Source organism: Scomber japonicus, chromosome 2 (genome assembly GCF_027409825.1).
Source record: "Scomber japonicus isolate fScoJap1 chromosome 2, fScoJap1.pri, whole genome shotgun sequence".
In the NCBI taxonomy this organism is placed as follows: domain Eukaryota; kingdom Metazoa; phylum Chordata; class Actinopteri; order Scombriformes; family Scombridae; genus Scomber; species Scomber japonicus.
Window position 1 is genome coordinate 18,460,831 of NC_070579.1, and position 22,682 is coordinate 18,483,512.

At 36.9% G+C, this 22,682-nt stretch overlaps 1 protein-coding gene across 1 annotated transcript in view; it reads left to right on the forward strand.

The window, feature by feature from the left end:
* Positions 1 to 16,336, forward strand: part of rnf24 (ring finger protein 24) — a 35,073-nt gene extending 18,737 nt beyond the window's left edge. Inside the window, exons 3-6 of the mRNA XM_053334120.1 lie at positions 2,187 to 2,229; positions 2,997 to 3,038; positions 8,958 to 9,037; positions 11,652 to 16,336. Of these exons, the coding sequence (XP_053190095.1) occupies positions 2,187 to 2,229; positions 2,997 to 3,038; positions 8,958 to 9,037; positions 11,652 to 11,796 (310 nt within the window). The 3' untranslated portion in view covers positions 11,797 to 16,336. The remainder of the gene's footprint in view (positions 1 to 2,186; positions 2,230 to 2,996; positions 3,039 to 8,957; positions 9,038 to 11,651) is intronic.
* The last annotated feature ends 6,346 nt before the right edge of the window (positions 16,337 to 22,682 follow it).

Consider the following 22,682-nt stretch of genomic DNA (forward strand, 5'->3'; position numbering starts at 1 on the left):
TATTATCCTCACCATATTACTACATTAATTCAATTTATTTTGGATGTTTAAATGTTTTGTTTGTAACATTTTTATCCATCTTGTTAAAAGCACATTTTTTGAGAGTTGAGTGTAATTATTGCCCACAAGGGAAAAATGTAGGTTGTTATGAGTCATTCCCTTCCCCCTCTTATTAACCCAGCTGGTCTAATCCAATTGTCCTGGCTACTGTTGCTGCAGGGGTTTTCTCCTGGCAGCGACAAACTTAACAGAAATAATGTCCAGCATCTTTTATCGAAAACAGTGAGAAGCAGCAGTTCCCAACAAATTTCACTCCTCGTCACCCTGTAATATCCTATCTTGCAGGCCAAATGGTAAGTAGGTAAAATACACCTGTGTTCCTATAATTACTCATCTATCTGTAAAGAGATACGTCATGACCATGATTCAATACTGAAAGTCAAGATTGCTGGTTTAAGCCACTGAAGGCAAAAAGAGGAGCGATTTGGCTCAATGAAAGGCGTTTAAAGATGCAGTCTCCCAAAGGAACTGGCCCAAGATTACTTAAATCATGTGCACTATCAAGGATGTTGAGTATACTAGTCAAAGCCTCATCACATACAGCCTGACTGCTATTCATGCAAAAAGTCATTTGAAAAGGGGAATCCTATAGTTTCTATACATAATGCACCAATGCTTTTGTTTAAATAGACAGGTGAATGAAGGGGACAAGGAATAGAGATGACATGTGACTGGTTGTTATTCCAACAAAGATAAACACACACACACACACACAGTTTGACACGAGGCAGACTCTCACAGCAATACTCAACTACATCTATCACACGTGTGAAATATGCATCGCTGTCTTCACAAGTATTTGAAAGTATTTCTTAAACATTGGATGTTGCTGACAGTAATGAGAACAACCTAAATATCTATACAAGTATAGAACTGTGCAGTGATCTTTAAAATTACAACCCAGATCAATCTACCATCTGTCAGCACAGCAGTTAGTAATGATTATACCCTATATAATGGTGGGTGACACCTATGTAAATTTGAGTGGCCCATTCACTGCTGTCAAATTAAGATAATGGTAGCTTTAAGAAGACGATCATTTTGGACACCAGTTGTTCACTTTGTCCTTATTGCGGTCCACTGTGCAACCCCTGTCAAGTCACCCATGACCCCTTCACCCATGACCTTGTCCCCTGCCTTGGGAGTCTCTGCACCTTTACCTGCTGACCTCTTTCAAAATGTCAGTTTCTCTCCTAGACTGTGCTGCTTGTTTTACAGATCCCTCTCACTCTGCTGCGAGAGGTTAAGGTTACTTGTAATGGAGGTAAATCTTACAAACCTATGAATTATTCCTATCTCTCTTGCTCATTTTCTTCCTCCTTTTTTTCCCCCTCTTTTGTTTTTATTTTCAGACCTTAGATTTTTCTCTTGCTCTCCCTGTTCTGTCACTGAGCCTTTTTGTTTTTGCTCATTTACAAGAACAGTATTTCTTAACAGTTACATGAGAAACATTGGTTGTATCTGTGAGTACTGCCTGTTTAAATTGAATGCCTCAACAACCCACTGTATTGTTTTTTTTAATGTCTGATCCAATGTACAGTATTGTCTGTGATGTTGTGAGTTGATATTTTACTTTAAGTGCTTGTTGTGAGAGGAAACCAAGGCTTGTGGCCTCTTAAGAATGATACCTGTTAATATGTAACTTGGCTTACTACTGCATTACTTCTTAGCAAATCAAATATTTAACTGAGTTATGTTAAGTGTCGTTTTACTATTTTCACTCTTTCTGTAATTAGTTAATCCAGTTGTATTTATTTAGTCAGTAGTCTCATAAATTTTTTGCCTGGCATACGCCTGAAACACTATCATGTCCTCTAACACATGCAGTCCTACAGTACACCCAAAACATTTTAATTTGAGAGTCTGCACTGCAATATCTCTTACCAGTATGATACTCAGTATGTATCACCAAATGGATTTTTCATTTTATCGTCATCTGGCACCACACTGATACAATAGCATAGACTGGTGTCATAAGGCAAGTATTTGATAAGGAAATGAAATACAAGTTTGATGTTTTTCCTCTCCTTTACCAGGATATATGAATCTTTTACCTTTTTATGTGATGTGGTGAGGTGAAGCTCACATACTAATCAAATAGATGTTTTGTCTTTACGTCTCCCCAGGTTACGGCACCAGGCGCACAAAGAGCTATATGCATACAAACAGGTAAGCAGTTTAGTGACACACACTCACACACACCAGTAAAGAAATGGTAAACTATAAACATAAATTTCAAAATAGATTTTCATCTAAGTTGAAGGGAAGCAAGTGGCTCAGGTTGGAGCTTGTCAGCAGTGTGTAACCTGTAACACTAGTAAGACGAAGTGATGGGGGGTATAAACATGACATCCTTCAATTATGTAATACGCTTGTGTATTTTTGTACCCATAAGTTGATCTGCTGTCACTGACATGTTGAATTCTGCTGCCAGATTGATTAAGTTTTTATTTATGTGGACTGGGTAGGCTGTGAATTGCCCTTTTGGGATAATTAAAGTTGTCTGAATCTGGATCTGTATACCAGTATGGAAAAAAAAACCCTCCAACATGCACATTGGCATAATAAATGGTCGGAGGATGATGGACTCTGTTATTTGTCTTCTTCCAGCTCCTTTGTAATGTACAGTACCACTCAAAAGTTTAAATACACCTTCCCATTAAAAGGAATGGGAAGGTGTGTCCTAACCTTTAACTAGTACTGTAAGTATTGAATCAGCAACACTGTAGACAGACACAAAAATAGATACACACAGACACTGGAAACCAGTCAGTATGTCATAGTTCATCATAATCTCTTTTTCAGCCAGACTAGTTGATTTATACACTTGTAGTATAGTAGTAGTAGTAGTAGTTGTTGAGGCCAGAGAAACTGCTTTTTATGTTAGTGTGTCATTCTGTGACTTATCTTTCCTTATCTCTTATTTTGCCTCTCAGGTTATTCAGAAGGAAAAAGTCAAAGAACTAAACTTACATGAGGTAAGCATTCATCTTCTTTTTTCAATTATTATCACCTTAATACCAACATTTTTTTTTATTTAACAGGAGAGCTATCTAGTGGTCAGAACGTACTGTAATGTAACCTGACAAGTACACACTGTACGATTGTATCAGCTAATTTTAGACTAAGCAGCCATGTGATAAGTCATTTTAACAATGCTTTGGCCCCAGTGTAGTATTTACTACAAACATCCTTTTTGTACATTCATCCTATTGGTTGTGCCGTTAAATGGAAACCCATGATGCACTGTGCCACAGTTGATTGAAGCCCTGGGACTGTAAAGGGGCAGTTCATGCTATTTTTACTATAGTATATACGTGCTCAGCTTTAAGACGGACAAATGGCACAAGCTCCTGTTATGTAATGTGTATCAGGGCAGACGTATGCGCCTTGTCAGAACATCCTAGGTCACATGGGTATGTTTGGGATATCTACGCAATTGCATCTTACACAAAAGTATTGTTTTGGTTTTCTCAGATTGTGTAACCATGATTACATTTACAGTATTTGTCATTGAACACTTCATCTGCATCTGTTTTGATCTTGTGTTTAAGTCATGAGTGTCCTCCCTGCCAGTATTACATAATGCAGTGTGCCAGCTCAGCAGAGTCGGAAAATTACAAGCAGCAGTCAGTGTGTGTAAAGCAGAAGCACTGACTCTGCAGTGGAGCAATGTTAGTTCCCATCCAAGGCCACTATCCCTTTAACACTATAGTGCAAATTCAACACTAGCATTAGCATGTCCTGTATGTTTTGGCACTGTGCTAAACATCTTCAGTGTTGTCATCAGTGTCGGTATTTCCCACTGTCACATCAGACTCCAGGCTTTCATTGTTTATGTTATTAGAAACTGAGAGAGAGAACATCAGAAGGGATCATGTGAGTGAAGTCAGTGACAGTAAAAACAAGCTGTATTTGTTAAGGACAATGATACACATACATTAGCCTGGGTGGATGACCCAGTTTTGAAGGATACCACGTACAAGGATCACCCTGGAGACATATAGACTGAGCTGCATGGATTCAATCTCAGTGTTTTAATGGAAAAGCCAGAATAGGAGTGCTAATATGGTATCAATTTACTGTTCAAGACATGTTTAACTTAGTGTGAGGATGTAACTTGACCAGTTAACTTAGGTAAGTCCTTTTACATTGACCCATGTCCCCATTCACTTGTGTAAGAAATACCCAAATGTAAAGAATTCATGTCATACATTGAGGAATGAAAGTATAGCTGCTAAAAGCCACTGATCTTTTGAAGGACATTATATGAAATTAAATCTTTTAGCCTTTTTCCTGTGTATAAACAGTTGACACATGCAGCACAGGTTTCAACACATTCTTCCAAACACTATAATGATAAGAATGGCCTGTGGTCTATAGGAAAACAGACTGTTCTGTTAGGTAACACAATGGGCAGATTTATGTACACAAAAGAGCAGGGTAAACTTGTGATGTGTAGTTCATTCAATTTGCACTCAGACTCTGTGTGTAATTAGTGTCTGTCTTACTAAGGCAGCAGGTCATTATCTGATCAGCCACTGGGACTAATTCCTATAGTCTTTATATTTCGAGAATGAAAAGGCGCATTTCAGCAGTTGAATTTGTCTCAGGTCAGCAAGCTCAGAAAAAAATATAGTGATGCTGAAATATAAAACTGTTGAAGCGAGGCTAGTGATAGAGATGGGAGTCAAATTGATTAATTTGCAAGTAAGTTTATTGCTGGTCTGGTAGCAGGGAGACTGGAACGAGGCAGGCAGGGCAGGTAACCTGAAACCTGGAGCAGAGGTTAGGACATGACTGCTGGGGCCAAGCAGGGCAAGGGTATGCTGAGGGAGCTAGGCTTAACTGTTTCCAGAAAGCAGGGAGCAGCTGAGCCGAGGAGAGAGACAGCCGAGGCAGGAGGACTGAAGATGGGCCAGAGTCAGGCTCAGGTTTTCAACAAGCAAATAGAGAAAGCAACTGGGCAAATGCTGGATACTGACAAAACAGTAACAAGAACAAGTGTGAACAGAGTCTAAGATCTGACAAAGAGGTGGAGGTTAAACCAGGTATTTCTGCAGGGCTAATCATGATGATTGATAGCAGGCTGCTTGACTCCCACACACTAGTCTTCATTCTTGTAATTAAAAAAACACAGAAACACAAGGAGGGTGAAAGGGTGGCTGCAAGCCAAGTGGAAGAGGAAGCAGATGTGGAAGGTCTGAGAAATATCTCAATAAGGAATTTATTTCACTTTGAAATGTTAAAATGTTGTCTGGACACATGGAAAAAATGTCAGTATCTATTATGACTATATTTAAATATCTACTTATAGTTATGAAATGTAGCATAAATATTTAACAGTAAAATGACACATAAAAGATTGTAAGTGTAAATGTGATTCGTAAATCCACAAGACTTATCATCTCCTCTCCCTCCTATTTAAATTCTAATCTTCATTTAATCAAGTAGTCTTGTTGAGATTGAGATCTCTCTTTTGTTGTTTTTAAAAAGGACACAAGAACAAAAAACATTCATACTCAGACAAGCACACAATCATCAAACCAAAACAACACAATTGAGGCTAGGCAGTCACAATCATCAAAGAAGTAATACAAACTGTTGCAAGAGTTATAAAAAAATATATATGTCAAGATAATAAAGCTTTAAAATCTTCAAGGGGAATTAAATATTCTACATTAAGGGCAGTTTCCATTTAAAAGGTGCATTGTGTCTAAAACCAGGTCTGCCAAGATAAGTGTGTACATGTGAGATATCTATGGTTGAGTAGTTATTATTATGTGTGTAATCCTCATTTTAATGCATATACATGAAGGTGAAGAGTCGTTAGCACTCTGCATACAAAGTGGTAAAGACTACTTAAATCTGGCTCTGTGTGCACACAGTACATATTGTGAAAGGATGATGGCATCTGTGACAGAGCTCGGCCATGGTAGCCTTTGCCCAGCCGCTTATCTTGGATGACATGCTGTAGGATTTACTTTGTTAACTTAAATGTTTCACATTCATCCTGAATTAATTTGTTTGGGTTTCACAAAGACGACAGTTAAGATTACATCTCACTGTTTTAAGCCATGATTTGAGATTGTATGCCTCTGTCTTAAAGTAATCATATCTGACATTGCAAAGCTCAGTGCAACCACAAGTCTGCTGTTTTTATTTTGATAATGTAACTAGTTCAATGTTTACACAATCATGGTATTAGATAAGATTAGCAGACTGTAAATATTCATGCCAGATATGTATTTAGGATATGGCGCCCACCCATATCTTTATGCAGTTTATTGACATTAGTGCCCATTTTAAATATTTAGTTTTAAACTGATGCTTTGCAAAGAGTTGAATGTGGAAAAGTCAGTAAGACATCCAGCTCAACATTCAGCACTACAAGTACAATTTCTTTCAATAAGTTAACAACCTCATGTACGTGGTTAACCTCTGCTTGTTACAAAGCCACGTAATTTACTAAACCTAAAAGCAATTAAGTTGTTATGGCCCAAATTTTTAATATCATTTCGGCTGAATAATGGATTGTTCTGTCACTGAAACTTTTATAATCTTGAACTTTTGAGCAACTCAACCTTTCATATTAGTCTTTACAGGCATACGTTTATTTTGATCTCTTTTTTTCACAAATTGAAGTTCATGTGCTTTGAATGTTACATTATTTGTTTACTTGACATAGAAAAAAAGAAGCTCTGTCAAAAGTCGGCTAAGACTGCCAGATCTCAACTGGGAGTGTGACACTACGGACAAGGCACTGAAAAGAGGACAAACATTGATCTATTCATCAGCAAAGAGAGCAAAGCAGACATCTTAACAGGGGATTGTTCTGTGTCCAAAAATCCTGGATGGAGAGAAAGCTAAGAGCCCCCATGCTGTTCTTTTTAAAGCGACTTGTCCATCCACCGCCCATAAAATAGAGCTGAAAAAAGAGAAGCTGTGTTGCTAAATGAGTAATAGTTGCAGGGTTAGACAGCCAAAGAAGAAAGTGCCATATTAAAAACCTCTGCCATGAAGGTTTATGTGGTGAGAAAGCTGCATGGACTTCTACTTTGGATGTCCATTATTTTGATTTTTTTTTTTTTTTGCCCTTTTTCTCTCAGTTTTGAATGTGCATTATCATATACACTTCACCTCCCACTGTGCATATGGCGCAGTTAAAAAGTCATTAGTGTAAGGACATGAGGACCTTTGCCATTTACACACTGGCAAACATGGCCAGTGGAAGTCATGACCAAGCAGGAGTAAACACTAAGGAATTGAACACTTGTGCTGTCCTCATTTGCCCTTTACTTACTTCCTGTTGTCAACATTCAATGCTAAGTACTAAGTAATCTCCACAACTTCTTCTTTCATCTCCTTGTTTAGTAGTTGTCAGGTACTCTTGTCTTTTGTCAGACCTGATCATTATCATCCTGCCTGGTTATCTTTTCACCCAGCACCACACTGGAGTGACCCCACTATCACACTTGTAGTAAGCAGTGATGCATGTGACAAAAATGTAAAAGAAACCCAAGAGAACTGAAACTACAGAGCTCTGTGGTGAACTAATCGATGATATTTTGAGCAGAATCAGTTCTCTTGATGGTAAAATGTATGCTAGTCCTCACCTATGCTAAGTAAATCTCATTACATAGTGTTTACAGGTTTCCTTTGTTGGGCTTATCTGTAGGAAGAGGGCGGAGAACTGCTGCTTCATTGCATTGAAAGGAGACAGTCGAGTTGATTCTGCCGTCTGATTAGGATGCCTTGTGCAGACCAAAGAATGTGCTGCTGAAGAAATTATATATCCTGTTGGGCCAGGACACACTGAGCTGGAAGAAGTGGATTGTATGAAGAACGTCAGCTTAGTCTGCTGCCAATGTGACCCAACAGTGAAAACAGATAGATAGACAGCTTAGCTGGTAGCCTTCATACTCTGCACATTGTGCCAGGGTCTTGCTCGTTAACAAGATATCAAATGTATTCTTCCCAGGTTACACCCAGGATGTACAAACAGGATGAACAAATTGTACATGCAAAGCTTCATCATCATACTTTCACAACTAAGGAACAAAAAACAATTGCTTTAATAAACAGACTAGGCATTATCTCAAAAAAAAGTTCACAAACATTCACCTTTAATCTGCAGAAGCAGAATGTCCAGACTGATAAAGATCATCCCTTATGTGTTGTAGTTCATGAATAACACGTCACACACAGCCAAAACAGTTTGCTAAGGCTAACTGGTAGGTTGTGACCTGTTGGTGAACATGTGTGTGTAAAACAAACAATGACAAACAAGTCCAGTCTAGCAGGATTGCCTCAATGACCCAACAAAAGGACAGCAGCTAGGGCCATAGGACTGCAGTTAACACCACAGTTTCCCTGTTTGATCAATTATGACAGAAACTAACAAGACTGAAATCATAGTTATAGAGTCTGGTAGAAAACTATCTATTGGAAAGCTGGAAAAAGCCTCCAAAGTGTATGTTGAATATGCTCCAATTTTCTTGTCTTAGATTGTGTTGGATGTCCACTACTGTGCTGCTTTGTGGGTCCACTGTTACTTTGGGTTTTACTAACTAATACTTTGGAAAGAAACACCACAAAAAGTCATCTGCATCATTGTTGAAGGGAAACATTTCCACTAAAAGGTGGTTTCCAGCCACTGACTAAACAAGTCCCCAGTGTGAGAATTATATAACAGAACATATTTGGTTAGCAACTGCTCTGTTTGTGTCCAATTTTTTGCAGATGTTGGCTACATTTAGTCTTTTTTCCATTTGACCTTTGCTATTTGGATCCACCAACACAACAGAGTCCAAACACCAGAGTTCAGTTAACAAATCTAAAGTTGTTACACGACTCTTTACGGAAAATGACTCTCTGACTCCCTCATTCCTTTACAGATATGCGCAGTGTGCTTGGAAGAGTTCAAACAGAAAGACGAGCTGGGGATTTGTCCATGCAAACATGCCTTTCATAGGAAGTAAGTATAAAGTTTTGTTTACCTTTATTGACACATATGAGCACCCACCCACACACACACACACACACAAACAGACATACAAAGTCAAGGACGCATTGATTTGTACATATTTCTGTAACAAAGTAGCCTATTTTCATACATCCTTACCTGTTCTTTTTTTTAATTACTTTATTGAAGTACTGTTCCTACTAGCAAATTCATAATGGACCACAGTCTCTGTTGTACTACTTTTTTTTCTTAACCCTAACCCTAACCCTTTTTTACAGACAGGAGACAACAAATAAGGCAACAAAACATACACAGAGACACAAAGTACACAAAAAAAAGAAAAAACAAACAGACAGATAAATAAATAAAAAAATTTTAAAAAGGCTCCAGGGGATATCTACACTGTGTGTAAGTGTGTATATGTGTGCATATGTATGCATGTGTGTGCATGTGTGTGTGTGTGCTATAGCTATACGCACACACACACACACATGCTTACCTGTTCTTATGCATAGTAAATGCATTTTAAAGACTAAAGGGAATAAGTCATTGCACAGATTGAGTTTATATTGGTATCTAAGACAACAATGTTAAAAATCTAATAATTACATTTTCTTGTACATACCTTACAAAACAACATGTATATGAAGTAAAGAACTACATAGTACATCATGGATTGCTGGAGCCAACTTTATTCCACAACCCCCGTACAACCCCCAAATCCCCAAACCTTCACCCCACCCCCCCTGTGCCCTGACCATTTCAACTGAGTTGTTTATATCAGCACGACACCTCCCTTGGCCTAGTTTTTTCCCCCCAGTTGCTGCAAGAGCAGTCACCACTCACTGAATCTACTGTATAAACACTCCTTTTAGTGTGTGTGCAATGAAGCCGTGCTGTTTTGCAGAGAAAACAGACATTCCAAACAGACCACTACCAAAAGTATTCAGGAGTGAAGAGCATGTTAACTTCTCATACAAAGAGAGAAATTAAAATCAGTACTGTCAAAAATAAGCTAAAAGACATTACAGTCATAATAATAATGATGTTTCATTCATATTCATGTTTTCATGTTCATGCCACATGTGCTTTTTGGAAGTCACTACTCAAGTTTCTACTGGCAACCCAAAGTGACAGTCTATTTTGATTTTTCATTAACTTCCATCAACAGTCACATAACAGTCTCGGTCTTATGAAACTTGTTTTTTCTAACTTGTACTCACACCCCACCGCAACATCAAAGCAGTACTGAAACCAAGAATTACTTTCATTATTGATTTGTATTGAGTATTTTCTCAATTATTGGATTGATTGTTAAATCTTTTAAAACAATACTCATTATAATTTCCCATAGGCCAACATTGCATCTTCAAATATCTTGTTTTATGAGTCCAAAACTGAAATATAGTCTATGGACAATGATATTAACTTGACAAAAGCAGAAAATACTCAAATGGCTAATCTGGAAACACTGAATGTTTCTATGTTTTACCTTGAACACAAAGTCAGATTGCCAGAAAAGTTGCCAATAAGTCAAACTACTTATCAACAGATAGATTCAGGTCAACATGAAGGTCACACATAGATCACAGAACTGGAAGGTGCGACTGCATAATGAAGAATCAGAAAAGAGGACTGAATAATGTAAACACCTTTCTCTGTGTCAGTGACTGACAGCGGTGGTACCACACCTGCAGAGCAGAGCAATCAGAACAACAACAACAATAATAATAATCATGATGATGTGTTATATCACCTAATTAGTTTTTGTCACTGTGTGGCATTTAATTAGTGTGATTGTAGAATTGAGGTTTTGGTTGACATTTGCTGAAAAGAAATATTATATAAAAGTACCTGCCTGTTCCTAAACCCATGACTCACTTCCTGTCAAACTTCCTTCTTGAACTATTGCTGTAAAACTTGGTAGTTTTTTTCTTTACAAAGAAAAACGACTGTGGTCAGTTTGGATTTTTGGCATTTACGGTGGATTCCTCTTTAATAAGGAGTTACCATGGTGAAAAAATATCTAAACATCCAAAGAATATAACGCTGCTCCGGCCCCTTTTCTGCTGTCCATAGTGTCAGAGTTTGACACTTTAGATTGATACCAGTATATTTTCCGTATCTATGAAAGGGCTCTAACATTTACAGTGCATGTAATCACTACACTGTTTCTAAATTATTGCAAACATAATCTAAGGCATGTCCTCACTGCAATTTCCTTTTATTTGTTAGCTGATATATGTCCCAATACAATCTGTTTATGATACGTTAAATTTGCCTGAAATTAATAAAATGATCATAATATTGTTAATTTATGAAAATCAGCAATCAGCGACACAAAGTGCCTCACAGAGCGCAGACATGAATAGAACTAAAAGATAGATATCAAATAAGCATCTATGTACTATTTAATTTCCACATATGTAATACATATCACATTTATTATATATTATGGGATATTAAAATGCTTCCAATCCCCTCAAGCTCTGTGGTCTTATATAGAGAGCTACATACCTTTAAATGATCTTTGAGGGTTTAAAAGAAGCCAAATTTACATTGTTTGTATGTTTCACATACCTCTGTCTTCCTAACGCTGCCCCCCTATGCTCCGTCTTTCTTGTAGGTGCCTCATTAAGTGGTTGGAGGTGAGGAAAGTGTGCCCGCTGTGCAACATGCCCGTCTTGCAGCTCGCTCAGCAGGCAGGCGGCAGCACAGACGCCCCTGCGCCAATACAGCAGCCTCTGCCCGGCATCGAGAATATGGTGTAGCAGACTCCAGGCCTCTCTTACAGTACACTACAGACACACACACACACACACACACATCCCAACACTTGTACTCTCACCTGTACAGGTACACTTTGGTATGAGTCTGTGGACACACCGGAGAAACTGGAGCTGCTGCGCACCTGTGAATCTGCAGCCATCGTCACCTCTGTTACCTTTGCATTGGTTCACAAAAGGATTTTCTGATATCAGCTCTGACTGATAATCAGCCGTTTTCATGTTTTTCTTTTCACGGACGATGAAGAAGAGTTGATCTAGAAGAAGTTTCCTTCTCGGCTGAGATGTGGTTGATAACTTTTTCACAACCAAAGCACTTTTCTGGGGACACCAGCTAAAGACCAGGAGGAAAAAAACAAAACAAAACGCAAAAGCCAAGAACTACAATACACTAAAATATATATTTTTTCTTTAACAAGCACTTTACGAGAAGTCAAACCCTAATTGCTTGTGATCGTAGTAGCAAGGTATGTTTTATATTTTATCATAACTATTATTTTAATGTACAGTACAAAACCACATGGGTTTTCATTTTTAATTAGTAAACATTGATTACTAAACAAACAAAATAATCTCAAAGGGACAACAAATACCTATGTTAGCTATCAGGAAATTTGGACAATGCTTTTTTTTTAAAATTGCACACACACATAAGAAATTAAGCTCTAAGCAACCTCGAGACTTGATGTCTGACTAAATGTGAAAGGTTTGAATGTGTGGAAACCCAGAATTTTACACACAGACACTAACACGCTTCATATGAAGCCTACAGATTTCTTCCCTTATCATCTGTTTGTTGTTCTTATAATGTGACTGTTGTTTTTATCTTTTTTTAATTTTTATTCTGTCAATACAGAAAAATGATACAGTGAACAAAGTATATTTTGACTAAAGGAATTTACCGGGTAACATCCTCCACATACAAGTGCTGTTAGGAAAGCACAGGCTAAAAAACTGTCACCCCATTTTAATTTCATTAGAAAAATATCTCCAACAAAGAAGTAGTTCAGAGTTAATATTTCAATTACTATTATTATTTAAGCCAGTATTAGTGTGTCACATCTGGTGCTTTATCTATAAAACTCTTTAACAGAACAAACACCAGTAATGAGGCAATATTCAACAAAGATCTACAGACTTTAATGTTCCAGTTTTATTTTGCTCCATTGCTTCCTGAAGCTGAGCTGTGTGAATGTTAACAGTGCTTTACTTCAGATTAAGGCTGAATTGTTCTGTCTAATTGAGACACTTTACAAAACTGTTATGTTAATCCACTTTAATCTAGCATCATACAGTATATCTTGCTAGGAAATGATTGATAATTCAGTGTAGGAAAAAGACCAGAATGAATCCAGCTTTTTGCCGTCTTTGCTGTTAAGCTTCTACTTAAAATGTGCTGCATTCACAGTTGCAGTTACCTTTGTTTGCTTCAACCCTGATAGATTGTTTTAATTTATTTTTTAATTTATTGTAATTTATGGGTACAGATACACAGAGTGAACGAGCTAGCAGATCGTCACCTGCATCAGAATCGCTGTCCTCAGCATATCATATTAGTCAAGATACACACTAGTGAGGGGCACCCATACCTATCATGCCCTCCCACCCCCACCCCAGCACACACACACACACACATACACACACACATACAGCTGGGCTGCCAGAGAGTCAGTGGTCAGCATGTTGTAATGGAGCAGCATTTCCATTCACACACACACACACACGCTCACACACACACACACACGCACACACACACACACACACACACACACACACACACACACACACACACAGGGTAATTCAGCTTTTTGGGAGCAGTATTCTGGTGCTTTCGCCTCTCTCCCTCTTTCTGTACGGTACACGGTGCTTTTTGTTTTGCACCATACATACAGTAACTCTGCTTTTGTGCATATTTTTTGTCCTCATCTCTTGTTAGCTGGTAAATGTGCTGATGAGTTTAGCAAGGAGGGGCTAAAAAAAGAAAGCTTTGTTACACAGTGATGGATAAGTGAGAGATTGTCTTTTACCTGTGATATATATTGTCAAAAAACAATCATACTTTTTTTTAAAGGCACAATCTGTGATCCAAATTTAAACAAAAGGATACCACTACAATAAATAAACCTGTTATCTGGACCAACACAATCAATTAATTACACTACTCTACACCAGTGGCTCTCAAACTTTGGATGAGAAAGACACCAAATGTTGATTTTCCCTTTATAACATAAAGTTTTTACATTTGTTTATGAGCATTACTGATTGTGCCTTTAACAACACTACGTTCTTAGTCATTTTAATAGGGCTACAACTAACGATTATTTTCTTGACTAATTGATAAGTTGTTTAGTCTGTTAAGTTTCCCAGAGCCCAAAAGGACATCATCAAATGTCTTGTTTTTCCTGACCAAGATTCCACAGCCCAAATATATTTTGTATTAATGTGATAAAAAAAGAAATTCACATTTGAGAGGCTGGCATCAAAGAATTTATTCTGATATTTTCTAAATTACTTAAAGTGATCATTTTCTTTACCAAAATTGTTAGTGATTAACTTTCCATCAACTAATCAATGAATCAACTAATTGTTGCAGCTCTAGATTTCATTCTCTAACACAGGTTCCCAGCACACGGGTCATTTAACAAGTGACAATGAATTAGACCTTTTATGGCAGCATTTCATTGTCACTAACCTCTGTGGTGTGATGTTTCATCTCTGCTGAATGTCTGCTCTCGCTCGCGGTGATGACCTTTGTGGTGGGGGTCAGAGCATGCAACAAGGTGAAAATGTCAACTGTTGGATGAGAGCAAAAGAAGGATTTTCATCCAGTTTGTAGTGTTTTTCAGTGGGTTGTTTCACACCCTGATGAGGCCCAATCATCTTAGAATTCAAAGAATCTCTAAATTACTGTCCACATTAGCTGTATTTGAACAAAAACTGACACAAGGACAAAACAGACCAGAGCTGTGTCAATTGGTAATATCACAATCTCTTCACTCTATAGATTATGATGTGTTGTGTGATCATAAAGGAGTAAAAGTCATTATAATTGCCTGGCCTGAGATTGTTGTTTCCTGTTGAACAAAATAAGAAACATAAGGGCCCTCTTCATTATGTTGTGTGATGTAAAGTATTTTGATACCTTTTCGCTTCTTAGTCCCTGGTAATTAAGAGGCTGTGACTGTTTTCATTGACCTTGTATCTCACTGAAAATGTCACAGAGATAGACCCAGCATTCTTGGCCGTACATTATTCCCTAGAACTTCATTAGTTCAGTTCAACGGTTAATATTTCTGCTGCCGTCCTCGAAAGACGACACATTTGTAGCTCTTCGCTAATAACACAAGTCTTAAACTTTGTTCTGGTTTTGTCTTTGAATGTACGTTTCATGAGAGAAAGAATATGAGGAGATTTAATGTGAACGCATGCTACTTTGCATAGTCGAGTTGCCACTGATATCACCATTGTTAAATGTATGTAGACAAGTAGTATCAGTAGTAGAGTATTTATACATAATGTAAGGTGCACAAACGTGCTCCTACATCTAAACTAAATGGCAGCTCAACACTTCCTGCCATTTGGCCATCTTAAGTGTTGTGTTTGATTGTAAACACTTTTAGCCTTTCCACCCGAACTTCCCCGTTTCTTCCGGTGTGCCGTCCTAATCCCACTTAAGACTAAGTGCCAACCTAAAATGAACTGTTATGAATCAAAGTCCCTGCCAACAAGAAAGAAGGTTTTGTCATTTGAATAAAAAGTGAGACAGTCTAAACAGATAATAGCCAAACAAAGAAAGGAATCTAATCCAGTCATGAATATAGTAATAAACTGCTTCCCTCCATTGATATCAGTGCTGCTTCTGAGTTTACACCATTATAATTCCACAAGACATGATTGGGTGAAGTTCCACCATCAGGAAAACAGCTTCAAGATCAAAAATGTAAACATACTAGGAGTAGAAAGCGTCAGAAAGACGTCACAGTGTTTGATGGAAAATACAAAAAATAATAATAATAAATTGGTACTCACATCCTCAATAGATGAGGAGTTTCGTTTAATTTCCATGGTTGGTTTTAGCGACCAGACTATTAAATCTCTATCACTGCCTCCCTGAAGTGAACTTTCTTCTTGTTTGTATGGCGAGTTATTTATTCCTCTGTAGCTCTTGTAGTGCCCTTCCAACTCATAAATAACTTCCCTCCCCTCTTTCTGCCCAAACAACCCCTCCCAGCCTACCTGAGTAAACCTCCTACCCCACACACCCCCTTTTTGTTAACACTGATTATGTTTGTGGACTCTCACAGACATTGTTTGTAAAACTAAGAATTCTGCAGCAGAATATTTTTGAAGACAATTGCTGTACAGTATTTGTAAGCTCTATTTTTGTATATTGCTATTTTGGAGAAAATAATATGCATTTTTTTTTCTTTTTCTTGTTTTTGCTAATTTCATGTTTATTCATTTTAAGAAAAAATGTTGCATGTGACTGACTTGAACTGTAAATAAAATCTCCAAGTTTTGGGAAGATGTGAGTGTTTTGTCTTGTTTACACATAATGTGATTAAAGTACACAAAATGTCTTTTACCCAAAAAGTGATAAAGGTTACCCAAGTGATGGAAAAACTAGCCCCACACTGTAACTTTGGAAAGTACTCTGACCTTGCATGTGGCGTTTCTACACATGTATTGAATAAATGTCTTGAATACTTTGGTAAATAACCAACTTAATTTTCTGATTTTGAATTAATTTCTGAGAACATTGTGGTATTTTGTGTGTAGAAACAATTGTATATTTAACACATTTTGAATCAGACCAACATTACACTGCAAAAAGAGAATTTGAATGCTTCAAAAAAATCCACTGAAACTAATTTATTTTTATTCACCCATGAACTCATCACATATAGATTCACAAAGTGACTGCCAATAATTCACTTTGTTTAAAACTGATTATAACTACACATCTGATGACCTGGATGTCGTCAGGTTGAGCAGACATCCATGATGATTGTGTTAAACCACCACCGTGTGGGTAAATGGTGTCAGTGCAAATGATTTGTGTTAACTTGTCTTTACTAATATACATTTTCCTTCTGTTTCCAGTGCTATTGGTAAAGAAATGCATCATGCTCAATACTGAATATGATTTTAAGTCTTAAAAAAGCATTCATAAAAAGGGAGATTTAATCTACAAAATTACAATATTGTCTCAATGGAGACATCTAGTGGCAGGAGGGTAGTAGCGCATTGTTCCTTTAAACATTTAAAAGAACATGTTTTAGGAATAATTTAATAATCCTCTGCTTGTTTTTCCCCCCAAACAGATGTTCAGTTATACTGGCATCTTCTCCTTATCCCTCATTAAACATCCAGAATCTATGAATATGCAAATATATATTTCATTTCAGAAGTTTAACTGCTAATAAAGACAGCAGAGTGAAGGTCAAATATCCAACCAAAGGGACAAGAAGGAAAGCCTATTTTTTGACTGGAGGAGTTTTCCAGTGGTTCTTCGTAAAGACACATTTGTGACCAGCAGTTCTTAAACTGCAATCTTCAAAATTGGGATGTATCCAAGAATAAAATAAAATAAATAATAATAATAAAACAAATATTAAAAAGTGAAGTTTATTCTTGGTTATTGGGATGTTTTTTTGGTGTCTAGATGTTTGTGAAGAAAAAGGTTATACCTTGTTTCTGTTTATTAATCTTAAAATTAATTCAAAAAAATAAGTGGGGGAAAAAAACAAAATTGGGATGTATGGGATGTCCCTGCTGTATGCCACTGTGCAGCTACATGATATAAAAACAAAAGATAAACAGGCTTTTTTGGGTGTGCTTGTTCACACAATGTCACCGGACGATGGGTTGTACTGACACACCTGTGCAGGTACTTTCACACTGATGCATGCATTGACATGTCCTATACAACTGCCATGTGATTTAAGACCCACATGTGACCTTCAGTATGTACTCTCATGTCATTTTGTACAGACTATACTTGTGTCTCTGTGTTTCTCCTTCGCTGCTGCAGGAAAACGCCCTTTATGAACAAATGAACTGATTGATTGATGTCAGAAGCCAGTTTGCTGCCTATGTAAAGGCAGTAAGTATTGCATAGAATAACCACAAACTAAGTGACACAAGAAACATCAGGCTCAGTAACATTGTTGTGAAGGTGTACTGGTTTGTTTCTGGAGCTCAAGACAAAATATAACAACAGCCAAGTTTTTGTTCCAGCCATGCTAGTCTTGACCTTACACAATTCTTTAAAGGTGACTTTGTTCCATTTGTAATGTAGGCACCTGATGTGAGTCTGTGTATAAAGAAATATTTGATTTGTGTTTTCATTTTATATTTATAAAATGATTTGTTTAATATAATTGAATTTGAGTCACAGGGAAGAATAATAAATTATTGTCTCCAGCCGTTTATTTTGTGTGGGTGAGGCCTGTTTTTTGACACTTTGGTAACTTGTCTCATTCAACAAGTCATTTGGATGTACGGAGACACACCCAGGACACATTTAAGGCCATTAATTAGAAACATTGCTCACTGCATAATAGAAATACACAGCAGAAAGAACTTATTCATTTTGTAGGATTACAAAATTAAACTGACTGAAAATCAGGATGGTTACAAGTTCAAAAGCTATTTTCAAGATTATTAAACAGTCTATGAAGGCATTCATTATCTTTTTCTATTTTGGCTGAGGCATTTATGTTTGGAAAAGTCCATATCATGGCCTTTAATTAAAAGTTGATTATTTATTAACGTTTTCAGCTTTATTCCAAGGAAGACCAGCTGTTCACTTTACACAAGATATGGAGAGTTCGAAGCTTCACTCAGATATCCCCTAAAAGATTTAAATTGCTGGTAAGTTTAAGTTTAGCTTTCTTGAAGTAAAATGGGAAATATATAATTTTAACATAATTTATAAGACAAACAATGACTTTGATGAATGACAAAAACTTTATTTAACAATAACAATAAATAGTGGAAAGGTAAAGACATAAATCAAGATATGTTGAGTACTCACAAACTTTTATTATCACATTTGAACACACTGTATCATCTAGATTATTTTAAACCTATCAGCAGCAGTATTACTGTGTGTTTACCATGAATGCCATGCTAAGAATGCTTAAGCATGGCTAAAATGAGTGCAGACATTAAAATAAATAGACAAAAGCAACATGGTGAGGTTACACGCTCAGGAACTTGAAGAGAACTACACTGAAGTGACACATAATAACCAGACAGTTTGTGTATGCGATCCCAGCGTTTGCAGCATTGTTAGTGGTAGCTTTGGCAGTCGTGGCTTTGGCAGTCGTGGCTTTGGCTGCAGTGGTTTTGGCAGCGGTGGTTTTGGCAGCGGTGGCTTTGGCAGTCGTGGCTTTGGCAGTGGTGGCTTTGGCAGTAGTAGCTTTGGCAGTAGTAGCTTTGGCAGTAGTAGCTCCGGCAGTAGTGACAGCATTGGCAATCGCAATTGATGCTATAAAGCAGCAATATATATGGATTGATTAGATGACTGTATTTCTTTTCCAAAAATTGCATCATTCTTGTTTCATTCTTGAAAACTCTTGAAAAACACACTTACCGATGATCAGGAAAGGTATCAGGATTTTCAGATGCATTTTGATTGCTGTTTGAATCTCTATTTAAAAAGAACATTTTTTAAATTAATTTGATCACATAGTACAGTTCCTTCCATTTAACATTAAAGTTAAAGATCAACACAGTCTATGAAAACTTTCTGACAGCTGTATTTAAACACATGAAATTATGAAAATACAAATAATAATAATAATAATTTAAATCAGTAAAGTGTATAAAACAATACTCTGGATAGGAAAAGATTTTACTTACAGAGTGTGTTTGAATTTTGGAGAGTTGAGCTGTGATGCTGCTGTTTCTTCTTGTCTCTTGTCTTCAGTGATTTCAACCTCAGGTGTGCTTGTTTAACTCAGTTTGTCACAGCCTTTAAATAGTCAACACCAGACAAGAACTAATGATGTCAGATTTACAAGTGTTCCACCTTTGTCACTTAAGTGTAACACATAATTTATCTTTGCATTTTTGAGATGCCATGTGAGTTTGCTTTTGTCAGTCTTGAAAGAAAACAATCAGGTTGGTGACGAACTCAAGGTGTTGTCCTCTTACGTGACACAAAGACAACAGTGTGTGACTGAGTTGTACATCAATTGTGTGTGGGCTCTACATCAACAGTGCATGTGTATTTTTTTTAAAGCATGGCATGAGACAAATGGGTAAGGGATAAGGGAGTCTCTGTATTGAACCTGTTTTTGGTGAACCCACATCATGATGTATTAGACTGAAACCACATCTTGTGATGTGTTTATGTACGTAGATGGAGTGTTTGTATCACACCAAAGTTATGTGACAGTGATGTAATTATTTTTTCTGGCAGTATACCCCTATACCCACCTATCAGCTAAAATCTATTGAAATACTGTATACAGGAGACTATATCCTGTTTCTTCTTAGTGATCTATTTATATACCTACCTCATCAACTGTCACTACAGCCCTGGTACAGTACCAGAATGTGGTTGCACTGGTCAATGAATGGTTGGTTAATGATGATATTAAAGCTTGAGTGATACTGATACTTTCAGTCAGGTTTTGCTTTGTTTGTTGTTGTTGTTGTTGTTTTTTTAAGCACAAGAGTTCATTCTTGACCACTTTCCTCTTTTTGTTTTCCAGTGCTTTCAACTACATCACATGGCCTTCATGGAGTTTGCTCTGCTGTCATGTAGATGGATATTTTATTCTTTATTTGGATCTCCAACAGAAACTTATTTTTTTCATGTAAATTTGAATTGATCCATACAACAAGAAAAGTAAAGCAAGCCAAATATTGAGATCACAGAAATAAGAAAATATAATAAAACAAGTGAAATACCTATGAGAAAATAAATACAACAAAACAACAACATTGTGAACATAAAAAGAAAAAAAGAAAGTGAAAAAAATAAATCTAAAAGGTTCCTGAACTGCAATAAAATGAACATCTATGTTTAAGTCTTTGTTATTCCAGCTCAGTAGCTGTTGGGAATTCATCCAATCAGCTTACACTAAATGTGGTGGATTTGCTTAAAAAATAAGGATGAAATTTCATCCTAGACCACTGGAAATATCAGGTTGTGTGACTTTTGTTTCACTTGATCTCTGAGTGTTGCCACACATGTAATCAGCTTAAATCAACAAAAAAACTATCCTCTGTTGTGATTTTCAAATGTAAGAAAATAATTTTTCACTGTTGCTGTAAAACAACAACTAGTGCTGAACTAACCAGTAGTTTTAAATCCTCCACAATTAGAAAACTATAAAAACAGGGGCTGCAATAAGACGATTCATTTTGGTTCATTGGGTGTGGATGTTAATGCCCTCAAATTACAACAGATTATCCACTGTTCTTGAGAACAGTGTCTAACCACCAAAAATGTAATTATGTCAGTGTCTGCATAATAAACACTTAGAACCGGTTGCCCCAGAAGACACTTGGTCCAATGTCAACAGCTTCTTGCACAACACATCTGAAAATGATGAGTACATGACTGACTTGTGATACAGACACCACACCTAAAACTCTTTACATCTGATCGTCATGATGATGACAAATATACGATATCTGGTCTGCTATAATGGTGGGTGAGGTCTTCCCTGACGTAAAGGCTTGGACGCAAAGGTAGTAATGGAATATACTAATTTTTAATAACAAATGATGCAGATACAATGACATAAACACTTATTGGTTTAGCTAAGACTCATTGAAAGCCAAAGAAAACAAGTGTGTTTTTAGATGCAAAATATTCAACGGTGGGGGCCACTCCAAAACTTTGGCACTGCCACAGAAAAAGCGCACCTTTATGCCTAAAACAACTACCTGGGATAGCAAGCAGCTGCAGCACCTTATCAGATGACTTCATGGTTGTAGGAAGACAGTGGGGGTATAAAAGGTCACTAAGATAATGATATGCCGGAGCTAACCCATTCAAAGCTTTAAAAACAAAAAGTTAAATCTTGTAGTCAGTAACCAGTGAATTGATTTTAAAATTGCAGTAGTGTGGCATAATTCTTTATTTAGTTAGCAAACGTGCTGTTGCATGTTGTACTAGCTGAGCATGTCAAAGTTGTAGTAACACACGACTGTGTAGTATAACATCAAAAACTGTAATCTCTCATATATATTCAAACCTTTTCAGTAACGCTTTGGCAACAGTTAGAGCTTTGAGTCTGCTTGAGTACATCTCTATAAGCTTTGCACTTCAGGATTTGGGCAGTTTATCCTCCAAGTGAAAACATGTTTTTAGACATTTTTGCAAATAAAAAAAAAATCCCTTAGAGCGAGAGATTAGAAGATTTCACAGATGTATTTTATCCTATCTGGTGAAGTTAGAGAGGACCTGTTGGGAACAATGATAAACTGCCAAAATCTGTGCAGCGCTTGTAGAGACTGAAGCTGTGACTGCTGCCAAAGGGGCTTCTACAAAATATTGAACTAAGGGTCTGGATATTAATGAGGGATTTCAGCTTTCAATTTTTTAAAGAAATGTACAAATATTTCTAAAAACGCTTTTTTAACTTTGTTGTTATGGGTTATTGAGTGTACATTGATGGCATCCATTTAAAATGAAATCTACACAACAATGAAATGTGCAAAAACCAGTTTCTGAATCCACTGTTTGAAGTTGAGTTATATAACATTTATAATTGAGGCTCATCATAGCAGAAAATCTGCTCCTACTCATCAGCTGTCCAGATATTTCTGTACAATTCCACCTCAGTATCATTGTTGTCTGATAATACATTTTTAACATACATTTTAACCTCAATTAATATGACAAC